The 12,952-nt window shown below is 32.5% G+C and overlaps 1 protein-coding gene across 1 annotated transcript in view; it reads left to right on the forward strand.

Moving 5' to 3' along the window:
• LOC126739337 (tyrosine-protein kinase Src42A-like) overlaps positions 1 to 11,949 on the forward strand; it is a 64,964-nt gene extending 53,015 nt beyond the window's left edge. The window contains exons 4-7 of the mRNA XM_050444978.1: positions 1,348 to 1,697; positions 1,752 to 1,905; positions 1,959 to 2,125; positions 8,363 to 11,949. Coding sequence (XP_050300935.1) covers positions 1,348 to 1,697; positions 1,752 to 1,905; positions 1,959 to 2,125; positions 8,363 to 8,728 — 1,037 coding nt within the window. The 3' untranslated portion in view covers positions 8,729 to 11,949. The remainder of the gene's footprint in view (positions 1 to 1,347; positions 1,698 to 1,751; positions 1,906 to 1,958; positions 2,126 to 8,362) is intronic.
• Positions 11,950 to 12,952: the final 1,003 nt, after the last annotated feature.

Here is a 12,952-nt window from a genome sequence, read left to right on the forward strand (position 1 = left end):
GTTTATTTAATAAACCCAATTCACAATTACAAAACCACTCAATAAATATTCATATGCAGAATTTTATGAACACAGCATTCAAAGATCCCTAAGGATACCTTTGTTTAAAATTTTAATTACACCTCACGTAGAAGATTTATTAATATATACTGAGCCATTAAAAGTATAGGCACTTTCAATGCGCTTTTGCTTCCTGGCGTCACACGTTATAATCACAAGCTTGAAAAGTAAGAAAAGTAAGGTCCTCATTAAAATAAATGGCTCTACCCTAAAGCCTACAGGACTCCTCAGTTATATTTTCCAATTCTTTCCTCTTTCTAAATAACGAACCCTTTTCCATATTGTGATAGGGAAATTTTCTCTATTATTCGAATTCTTAGGAATTCGTCTAAAAACAGTTTTGAGAGGCTCAGAGGGATCCAAAGGGTTCCCCCGTCTTAAGCCAGAACTAATTATATTATTTTCCTTTTCCTTCTATTCCGCTGACATTTGTTTATTCTCACTTTTGCTAATGGCTAAATTTTCCTTTTCAATTTTTGTTAGCGTTTCTGTGGTCTTGATCAAGTCATTCTCTTTCTTCATTAAATTGGCTGCACTTGAAAAGGCTTGTGGATCAATGTTGAACTGAAGTCATTTAATATACCCTTTCATGTTGACAGAATTCTCATCTAGATCATTGATCTTATTCTGTAAATTTTCAGGAGCCATTTGTATGTAACCTATTTGCTTACTGGTATTTAAACAGCCTTCTCAGAAATACAGACAATACGATAATTTGATCGAACTATAAAAGGTCTTTAATAGTCCGATCCTAACATCGACGTAGGCCCAGGATTTCTGACACTTAAAACACGTTCCCATTATAAATTCTTTATGTCAAAGTTCAAAACTAAGAAAACGAAGATTCTTTTACTGATTAAAAACTTTTATTGACCAATTATTCACCTCTCATTCTTTCTATTATTGTTTAAGTTAGATTGAAGAGAACTTTTTTAATTGAGCATAAATTATTACTTTTACTGCATGTGAAAATTCAACCTTTGTAACTATGCCAAAATTTATGATTTTATTTGTGTTTTCGTGTATCTTTTAGAATTCTGAGGATGATCTCATGGAGATCGACTAGTCGATCAAAATATATTAATCGATCGTCTTCGTTTTTTTTGGAATCGAATAAGTTTTGTGACCTATATTTAACAAGAAAAATTAACCACGCTTACAAACTGAGGTAACGTAAAATATTTCACATAAACATTTCCCTGCCAGCACATTTTTTGTCGTATTTGAGAAAACGAATATCTCGAAATCATATAATAATGATACTAATGTTTATTTTTTCTTATTAAGTAAGAGACGGAGACACAGTAAAACACTATCGTATCCGAAAACTCGACGAGGGTGGATTTTTCATAGCCCGAAGAACGACCTTTAGGAACTTGCAAGAGCTGGTAGAACATTATAGCAACGACGCAGACGGCCTGTGCGTGAACTTATGCAAACCATGTGTTCAAGTGGAGAAACCCCAACCGGAAGGGCTGTCTCATAGGACCCGCGACCAATGGGAGATCGAACGAACATCATTGAAATTCGTCCGGAAGCTTGGACATGGACAATTTGGAGAAGTTTGGGAAGGAATGTGGAACAACACCACGCCGGTCGCTATAAAAACTTTACGGCCTGGAAGTATGGATCCTAAGGTACGTAAAAAAGTGTGTTGTCTAGTTTCTGGATTAATATTAGTGTATTTGCAGGATTTCCTGGCAGAAGCTCAAATAATGAAAAAACTGCGACATCCCAAACTAATCCAGCTCTATGCAGTCTGTACTGTGGAGGAACCGATTTACATTATAACCGAATTGATGAAGAATGGTTCTCTCTTAGAATTTTTGCAAGGAAAGGGCAAAGGTATTTAAAGCGCATTTTTAGTATACATTTGCAACTGATATATGTGTTTACAGTATTAAAGCTCCAACAGCTGATTGACATGGCTGCCCAGATTGCGGCTGGTATGGCCTACTTAGAAAACCAGAACTACATCCACAGGGATTTAGCTGCAAGAAATGTATTGGTTGCTGACAGTAATATCGTTAAAATTGCTGATTTCGGTTTGGCTCGGCTCATCAAGGTGAGTTTTGATTTTCAATTTTTCTCAGGAGCTGCAGAGTGTGAATTAAGCCATGCACCTTTCATTTAAGGCAGTGATTCTTTATGAAATTTAAAAAAAACCATATACAGGGGTGACTTTTAGTAATGGAACAATTACTTTTAATAATTTACCTTTAACACATTTCATACGAAAGTTTAGTAATGTTCAAAAATCAAAAAACCATTACTAAATAGGGATAAAGGTCTTATCTCTTATAGTCTTAATTGTATGGTTTAATTAGTGTTTAAACTTTGTTCAGTCATGCTTCATTAGATTTTTCGCTCTATTAGTACATCGTTAGTATACAAGGCCACTTGTAAGTGGTAAAAATGGTTTCTAATTTGAACATATTTCTTAGGAGGTAAATCGGCATTTAAAAAAAAAATACACGAATAAAACAACGTTTTGTATGTCAGTGTAATTTTGAATTCAAATCCGCTAAGCGCTTTCAGTCTGTTAGACCATCTTCAGAGCCGCTCTGTGACAACAATTAAAAGATTATAGTTAAATATTAAGTGACCTAATATAAACAAATTTGACAAAAATTTGTCAAAGAGTACACAGAAAAACACACCACATAAAGAGAAACGCAAAACACATGGACTGATGTACAAAGGTTTAAAACAACGGAAAACTGGTATATACAGTGAAAGCTCCCATAAGCGGACACTCACGGTTCCGTAACTTTTGTCCGTTTATGGGAGGTGTCCGTTTAAAAGAGAGTATGTGAGTATAGAGTATAAATAACGGGGTATATAATCATGAGGAAATGAGGTAATACATAATCATGAGGAAAATGAAACAGAAACTCGCCACATTTTTAAAGTATGTATTTATGCTATCTGTACGTATACGCATACAATAACATAAATGCTTCAAGACATGGTACGAGAATTAAAAAAAAGAATATTATTCTTTAGCTTTTTGAAAAAAGTTTAAAATGTTTATCTGACGAAATTTCACCATCTTTTGCTGAAGGAGACAATTTTCGTAATAACTTTCTAAATTTTTTAAATGTTGAAATGCAGTGAAATCATCTTTAGCAAATTTTTTCAATATATAAATATGATTTAGAGCTTCCCCATATGAATTTATAGTTTTTCAACCTCTTAGTGAATCCACCAGTTCCACTTCTTCTTCTGAGTCGTTTGGACTACCATATTCAAGTTGACCTGGGCTTTCTATATCCAAATTCGAAAAGTTGTCAATGGCATTTTCTTCTGTTGTTATGTTATTGTCTAAGGCCAGGAAATTACCTACTTTCTGGGGGTCTGCTATTCCTAAACGTTTGGCATGTCGCAGTAACTGAGCAAGTGTCGCTAAGGGCAGATCGTCTTCAGCATCGCAATAATTTTGCTCAGCAAATTCTGAGCTACATCCACTTTTTCTGAATCCAGCTTTGCCAAAATAGTTCTTAATTGTAGAGGAATTTACTTTATCCCATGCTGTTTTTATAAAATACAAAGCTTCTAACACAATAATAGACTTTGTAAGCTCAGATAAGCTTTGGACATCGCCAATTTTTGTTAAAATATGTTTTAAAATCAAATGCCGATAATAAAATTTAAAGTTCTGTATAATACCTTGATCCAAGGGCTGACAAACTGAAGTTGTGTTTGGCGGTAAAAATATAATTTTCACATTTTTCATGTCTGCCTGTCTTATATATATATAGTATATTAGTAGTATAGTTGAGGCATTCTAGGCATAAAATAGTTATTTATGTAACAAGTGTGTAAAATAATCCCTTTTTGATGAATGGAAAACTTGTCAACTCCCATGAATAAAAAAAAAACCATTTTATACACTTGTTACATACAAATTTTTCTTTTTTTTATTTTCTACTACCAAAGAAAACAATAAAAAAATCAAAAATATCAAATTACTTTACGCACTTAAACGACTTTACGGTAAAAAAAAGTCAAAACATAAACCCTAGTGTGTAAAAAGACTTATTTAGTCGTTGTAATCTCTGTAATATACTAATTTACATTCCGAGGTTTTTCAGAACATTTTTGATTACATTTCTTCACTACTGGACTGGAAGCAAATAAATATAGTTAAAAATATCCAAGAGAGGCTCTTAGATCTTGTTATCATGTGTAGATGTGACTTTTACACATTGCAAAAATTTCACAATTTTTTAATTGAGGAGAAGGGTATTCCTCCATCCTTATTGATTAAGTTCAAAAACAATTTAGATAAAAAATAAATAGCGGTAAAATTGATAATGTCTTTTATGACTATAAAAAGGCTGACCTTAGATATTTATAGGACAGCTTTCTTAATATTGATTGGAATTTTTTAGAATCTATTGGTGATATTAACACTGGTATGAAGTTATTCTATGATAGGGTTTATCACTGACTTGATAGCTTTATTCCTAAAATCGCAAGACGAAGAAGATTTTATCCGCCCTGGTTCTCCGTAGAAATTATAAAATAATAAAACAAAAATATAACTTGTTGAAAAAATATAAACGTTATAATAACTAAATTATTTCAAAAATTCCGGTGCAAATTAAAGAAAGATATTGATCTATCCCATAAGCAGTACTGTATTAATTTAGAAAATAATTTAGTATCTTCACCTAATAACTTTTGGAAGTTTATTCAAAGTTCACAAAACAAGAACTTGTTACCTCAAACGATGAAAGGAACACTGTTGTCTGATTCTCAAACAACACCCAATGCGTTTGCAGATTTTTTTCTAAATTTATAAGTTGCTTCCACGCATGCTCAATTAGCCATTTGTAATGATCAAGACATATATGTAGATACTGTAACTATGATAATTCAGATTAAACAACTTAAAATGGAACTTCTCTCTTGTTGAATAACTGTCGCATCGCTGAAAAAAAAACGTATCATGGTTCTTTTTAATTAAAATAAAACAGTGATCCTTAATTTTTTTTTTTCTCCAAAACGGTTCATTTTATCGATAATGAACAAGAGTGCCTTTTCCTAAGTCTGAGTCTTTATCATACAGGGAGTTAAAAATTTAAGCATTATTATGTGCAACTTAGTCCGCCCCTTGTAAAATAAACAAGTTAAATGTGTTTTAAGGCTCCGTTTTAAGAGGTAGAGGTCTTTAGTAGTGTTGAAGTAATATTTTTATCGAGTTAAACTAAGTAGGTACTTCAAAAGTTATTTAAGAAAAACCGATTTCCAGTGGCGTCGTTAAGGGGCCATATCTTCGTAGGGAGGGCCTATAGGTTTTTTTTTATAGGAAAGTTCCATATTATTTTTTTATTTTCTAACTGAATCCGAGAAATTTCCGACATTTTCCGGGACACCCTGTATAATTCAGTCCAAGATCACCGTGACATTTTTAACAGTAGTGTTGCAGCTATTAAAAAAGTATACTTTTTTAATCACAAATATTCTTTTATTTTATACAATGGTAATTTTTTCTAATTTAAATCTTTTTTATGGAGAGCTCTTTTTTTGTATCGATAATTTTTGAGTTACATCATTAATATTTTTTATTGTCTTTTTCCTGCATACTCAATAACTGGATGTAAATCTGTGGAGTGATGTAGATAAAAAAAATAAAATGCCTTGAATCACAAAACAGTTTTACTACCATTAACCAATACTCTTGATTTATTCTTGACACTGTTTCGTGATTTGAGTGTCACATATCAGGCTTTTTATAGTCTAAGGCAGCGTTACTCAAAGTACAAACTTTCGCGTGCTCCGCGAAACATCCGGTAGGGCTCCGCCAGCAGTCATAATAAATGAATGCATGTATTAAAGTGGACCCTATAAGAATAAAGTTACCTAAGATAAAAATAAACAACCAAAACGAAACGCCTACTTATAAGTGTTACTGGTACATATACGAAAATTTAATATATGTATTATTAAGTAAATGCCCGATCACATCGAAATGTTACAGCGTTACTCGTACGCCACCATTCGCCCCCGGACTATAAGCAATCGAATGATCTCGGTTCGTCGCGCTGTTTCTCGTGCTCGTGCGTCGACGCGTACTTCGGAGAAAATCGTCTGGCTCTCCGAAGTTTCCGAGGAATTCGAGATGATTCGATAGTTGCTGGTATAATATAAAGGGGAATTATTAATCAAGCAACGTACCGCAAAATTTACTCACACCGCGCTCAGTCTTGTTGTTGTTCGTAGTGGTTGTAAAATCTTGTACTTCGTGCGTCAAGAGATACTATTTGTCGTAAGATTGACAAATCAAATTAGTGTTAAAGAAGAATGGAGCGCTGGCTTAAAGGTGTTGGAAAAAATGTGGTTCGCTTGGATGATGCGTTAAATTCAAATCAAGGTGATATAACTGCGTCAAGTTCTAGTTTTATGGTTTCAAGTTCAAGTAGTAAAACATCTAATGACACACTGAAGGTGAAAAAACGAAAGTATGACGAATCATACATTAATCTCGGATTTGTTGATTCCAACGGCTCACCTCTTTGTATGTTGTGCAGAAAACTCCTTCCTAATAGTTCGATGGTACCTGCTAAGATGCGCCGACATTTATAAACTGTACATCCCGCCTTCAAAAACAAAAGTAAAGATTTTTTTCTACGTAAAAAAGAACAATTATTAGGAAGCCAAAAAACTATGACGTATGCGACTCAGACTGTGAATGAAAAGGCCACGGAGGCATCGTATTTGGTTAGTTACCGCATTGCCCAAGCAGGAGAAGCGCACACTATCGCTGAAAAGCTAATAAAACCATGTGTGGTAGAAATAACAAAGTATATGCTCGACGAAAAATCTGTAAAGCATCTTTCTACAGTGCCGCTTTGAACGATACAGTTACGCGACGAATTGGGGATATCGAACGAACTGATTTCTCGGCTTCAAAATAACAAATTCGTCTTGCAAATGGATGAGTCGACTGATGTTGCTGGACTGGATATCTTGCTAGTAATTGTCCGATATACATATAAACATTCACTGGACGAAGACTTGCTTATGTGCTCATCGCAGATCGCTGCCTACTAACACAACCGGAGTAGAAATTTTTAACACGATTAACATATTTTTTTAAGAAAACCAACTCGATGGAGCCAAGGCAGTGATGTGTCATAACAGCAGGAGCAATATCACGAATAAAAATGAAAGCGCCAAATTGTAGTTCCAGCCACTGCATCCTGCATAGACAATCACTCGCGGTTAAGAAAATGCCACCAAATCTAAAATTGATGAGCCAGTAAAAATTATTAATTTTGTCAAGTCACGTCCACTACAATCCCGATTGTTTGTCTGATAAAGGCTGGTTATTTAGACTAGCATCTTTAGCAGACATGTTTGGAAAACTTAACCAATTAAACCTGTCACTACAAGGAAAACAGAGAACAGTTTTCAATGCTAACAACAAAATAACTACCTTTAAAAGAAAATTAGATTTTTGGATTACTTGTTTTGGTAATAGAGAAATCGAAAGCTTTCCATTGCTAAGTGAGTTCCTTAGTCACCATAGTCTTAGTGATACAGAAATATTTCAAAATGAAATATTTTTTGAATTGGTGCAATATCTCAATGATCTGCAAGGGACTTTTGAATCTTACTTTCTTGAAGAACAGAATACAAAATTGAAAATAAACTCATGGATTCAAAATCCTTTTTCATCTAAATTGCAGAAGCCTGAAAATATGTCAAATCAGATCTATGAATCATTTCTAGAAATGACATCGGATACAAGCATGGAATCCTTTTCAAAACAATTTCACTAAATGATTTTTGGTGCAGGGTTCGTGATGAATATCCACAACTTGCCACAGAAGCTTTGAATGTTCTTCTGCCGTTCCCAACAACGTATTTGTGTGAAACGGGATTTTCAGCATATACAGCTACAAAAACAAAATACCGCAATAGATTGGATGCCGAACAATACATGAGAATTCAACTTTCTTTTATCAAGCCTGACATTACCCAGTTGATGAGGAATTAAAAACAATTACATGCCTCGCATTAAATGAACTTAGTGTTATCATTTGCTTACTAACTCACTACTTACTCTATCTATCTTTTTTTGTATGATTATTAATAAACAATTCACAATAACTGCTTTTGCTTTTAGTTTAGAGTTTAGGGTTCCGTCACGAAAAAAGTTTGAGTAACACTGGTCTAAAGGTTCCAACCATAGGACTTTAAACAGCCTTATGTAAAAAAAACATAAATAAAAATATATATTATTATACAAACATAATTAGCCTTATATCTAACAGATTTTTTTTTCTTTTAGGAAGACGAATATGAAGCGAGGGTAGGCGCGAGATTCCCGATCAAATGGACCGCACCGGAAGCAGCCAACTACAGTAAATTCTCAATAAAATCAGACGTATGGTCCTTCGGTATTCTCCTTACCGAATTAGTTACCTTCGGTCGGATACCTTACCCCGGCATGACTAACGCCGAGGTACTCCACCAGGTGGAGCACGGATACCGAATGCCGACGCCTCCCAACTGTCCTCAGCGCCTCTACGAGATTATGCTCGAATGTTGGCACCGTGACCCATTGCGCAGACCGACCTTCGAGACCCTTCAGTGGAAGCTGGAGGACTTTTTCACCATGGACGGAAGCGAGTATAAGGAGGCTTCGGCCTACTGAGGCATGGCCCACCCCCAAACCGACTGGTTGTGTAATACCTTGGAGTTGCATTACCATTAGTAGGTATGGGAGGTGGCGGATGAGATAGATTAATCAGGAAGTTGGAGAAGGGTCCTTTTAGGACGGTTTCTTGCAATAATTATGGTTTGGAGGGGGGTTTTTGAGAAGAAGCTGGGCGGACCGCGTGTTTTGTTGGACGAGATGATTTATGAGCTCTGACATAAACTTCTAAGGGTTTAATTAAATTTGGATATTTGATGTTTGTTTTCTAATTGATTGTTATATAACTTTTGAATATGAAACTTTGTATTTAACTAATTATTTATTTTGGTGAATGTATACCTTGTGGCATTCACAAGAAAATTAGCTCTAAAACACAGTTGATATTAATAAATGTTAATTAACACTACTAAGTGTTTCTGATAAGGTAGTAATATTGACTACACTTACTTTGACTTAATTTCAATTTAATATGTCATTTGAGTTTCATTCCTAAAAATAGGAAGTTGAATTTCGTTATAAGACAGTGAAAGTTAAATGAAAATTAAACTTCTCAAAACTGGGTACTTTAACGAGATTTAGTTTATTGAAACTAAAATTTACAAACTTTGATTAATTTATCTAATGGCAAATAAAATATACTTTATATTTTAATTAGTGCAACATGCTGCATGGCAGTTTCATTATAAAATACAAATTGATACATGTTTTCTATTCCTGGAGGCACTAAATTTAATTTATTGTATTTAGTAAAGAAATATATAAATTTATCAATCGAATTTAGAATTAAAAGAGACAAAATAATTCGATCATTATCACAACAATGTAACCATATTAAATTTTTTTTGTTGGTACATACTTAAGCACTCTGATTTCTTCATATCACTTACCTAGTATTCCTATAGCCTTTGAAACTGTTTGATTCTTAATAAAATTAGGATAAATATTTCCATGCACATTAAGATACAGTAGTGGAAAAAATATAGAAACTTTTTATGATGATGGTGGATAAGTCCTATTTGGCCCTTACACCTATTTAGAATTTGAGTTGTTTATTTTTTAAACAACATTTTTTTGTTTAGATTTCTACCTTTGAATAACAAGGAATTTTCATGTAAAAGTTGAAAATAAGTATGGAAATTACTTATTATTAAAAAAACAAGTTGTGAACATAATGATAAACACTTTTAGCCTTCTAGGCATAGTCAACCAATTTTTTGGAGAGTTTCTAGGAGAATTTGCGACCACTCTAATTGTATGATATTAAACAAATGCTGTTCATTTTTAGCATCAGAATGGGATTTAAGTTTGGAAATTTAGATAGCCATTCAAGTACAGTTATGTTTTCCTCGTCAAACCAATCTTTTATTATCTGGGAAGAAGATCTGTTGAAATATTCGCCGGTTTTCAATATTTCTTTGTATTGAAAGCCGTCTATTTTACCCTACACTTAAATGATTAACCCTGTTCCATATCGAGAAAAACATCTCCAGCTCATTACATTTCCCTCTTCCATGCTTTACAGTACGAATTTTATACTTTGCTTTAAATCTTGTACCTACCACATGAAAAATAACGGTATATTGATAAACTAAAATATCATAAGACAGAATTCATATAAGTAGTTTCCATACTAATTTTCAACCACACATTTCTTATCGCAGAAAAAACATAAATAATGTTTCAATATTCACTATTTGCCATATTACCTTACGTGTGAATTAAGCTACTTCAAGACTGTTTTAACTCAATTCAAATTCAAAGCCATTCATTTTACCATAAATATACATAATACTTGGATAACAATATAATTTAAGGTTAATACGTGCGCTTGAACTTTTTGTTATAATTATTATTATCCGGGATAATTTTTAGGTTCAGTTTTATTATTTCGTGATATTTAATGAGTTGAATATTGAATTATTAAATTAACTATTTATGATTGATCCTTATTTCAATCAGATAAAAAACCAACAAATGTGACATTTATGTTAAAAAATAAAAACAGTTCCAAATATTTCTCTGTGCAATCCTAAAACCCTATTCAGTAAATAATAAAGTTCTACTGGCATAGTAATGTTATACGATAGTAAAATAATTTTTGAACTTCCATTGTCTTTATTTCAAATTTAGCACGACGTTTCGATTAAAAAAGTTATCTGTTTACAATTGATAATGATTGGAGATACGTCATCCTAAATAAAGAAAATGGAAGTTCGAAAATTAGAATTTACTACTTTACCATTGTCTACCACTTTCAAAAACATAATGTCATACAAGATTGCGGTTCTAGAAACAATATAGCCGATTATAGTCAGAAGTAATGTGTTTTATTAAAATTTATTGCTATTTAGAGTTAACTAGATCAAGGTTTTGTATTTCAAAGTGGCTAACAACTTCAAAGAGAATTATTGATTTATATAGAAGCTTTTTTTTTTATTTCACATGTAGTACTACCACTTGAAAGTCCAACTATATACAACGATTTTTTAAATATTGCTAAAATATGCGATGGCCTAAGCTATTGTCAAAAACCCCTTCCAACCGAAACATTTGTAAACATTCTTTTTATTTTTACAAAATACAGTTTGAATTTATTTTTTATACTTTTTATGTCTTGATTGTCTGTCGTTCTATACTTTACGCTGTTTTAATTTTTAATTTATTTGTATACACTTTTTTTGAAATTATTATATTTATATCTTATTATATTTAAAGTTAAAAAAAATCGACTGGTTCGACGTATTTACTAAAAAACAGTTATTGTAAGTGTTAGGAATGTTGTGAAAACTACCGAATATCGCTTTTTTTCGTAATTAAAACATTTTTTGTGCCACGATTTCGGGGAATTTTACCCTCGTATCAGTTACATCACGTTTTTAGATGAATTTGTAAATAGTGTTGGATAAATAAACGTTTGACAACGCACAAAAATTTTGGAAAAACTGCCATTTATATTATGAAGTGACCATTGTGTGTGACTGTGACCTCTAAAAATGTTGCTTTTTTTACATTCCTATTTAATTTGCAGTCAAAATTTCGCCCAAAACGATTCATTTTATTCTAACGTAGTATCGCATTATCAGATAATTGCATTGTGAACCTCTTGTATTTCTATACGCGAAAAAACGTTTGTACGGTTAATAAAATCATATTATATAATATTTTTTGTATTATACACTGTAGTATATGAAGTTAATAAAATTAATTATTATATTATATTTTTGGATTTTTTTTTTGGAAGAAACCTTAATACATTTATTTATTTAATATACACTGCTTAACAGGATATCCCAATTACAAATCAGGGAGTAAACAACAGATATAGCAAAAAAAAAAACAACATAAATACTAAAGAAACATAAAATCTTAAATATTAAGAATTGATTTTAATGTAATCAAATAATAAATATTAACAATGACAAACCAATTTAGCAAAGCAAAAGGTGGTCATATCACGATACAAATTAGACTTATTTATAAATACAATAGAAATAAATAATCACAAAATTAAAAAATATAATAACTTTGACAGACAAGTTAGATGAAGAAGGAAATCAGGGTGAGCTATTTTAATATATGCACCCAAATTGCTCCGAAAGTAAGCGAGATACAGAAAAACGTTTGAGAGCAAAGTTGTTTAGGACAGAGGGAGACATGTATTTGTGAAGTTAATTTTGACCTTGTGGTCGTTTTTCAAGGTCAGAGTAATTTTTGTTAAATAAAAACGCCTATTTAATTTGTAGAGGATTCGAAAAAAGTGATAAATTTTACGTTAATAATGATTTTTTCAAACTTTGTTATCCTTAACCTTAAGGTCCAATTACAAATATCTGTTTATTAATGTTTTCATTTTAATTAAACATTTAAAAATACTTTAGCAGGTGGATCAAGCACAAATGTTTATATACTCTTAACCATTTAACGTTAAGGCTATTTTCAGGTTGGAGTGATTTTATTCATTCGAAAACAACGACGTGGACGTAGTAAGTTCTGTTATCTTTGGGGTGCTTTATTAGCGTGAGTTTTATTGCCTCTCACGAATTTAACTAGTCAACATAGTTTTCCTTTAGAATAGATAGATCAACCACAACAAATTAAAGTTGTTTTTACAGAGAATGCATTACAGGCCATAGAGGGAGGCAAAAGAGGGAGCAGTTGGATGTGGCATATGTGGATATGGTTGGATTGTGCTAAGGGGTTTGATAGGGTCGACCATTATAT

This window comes from Anthonomus grandis, chromosome 8 (assembly GCF_022605725.1).
Source record: "Anthonomus grandis grandis chromosome 8, icAntGran1.3, whole genome shotgun sequence".
NCBI lineage: Eukaryota > Metazoa > Arthropoda > Insecta > Coleoptera > Curculionidae > Anthonomus > Anthonomus grandis.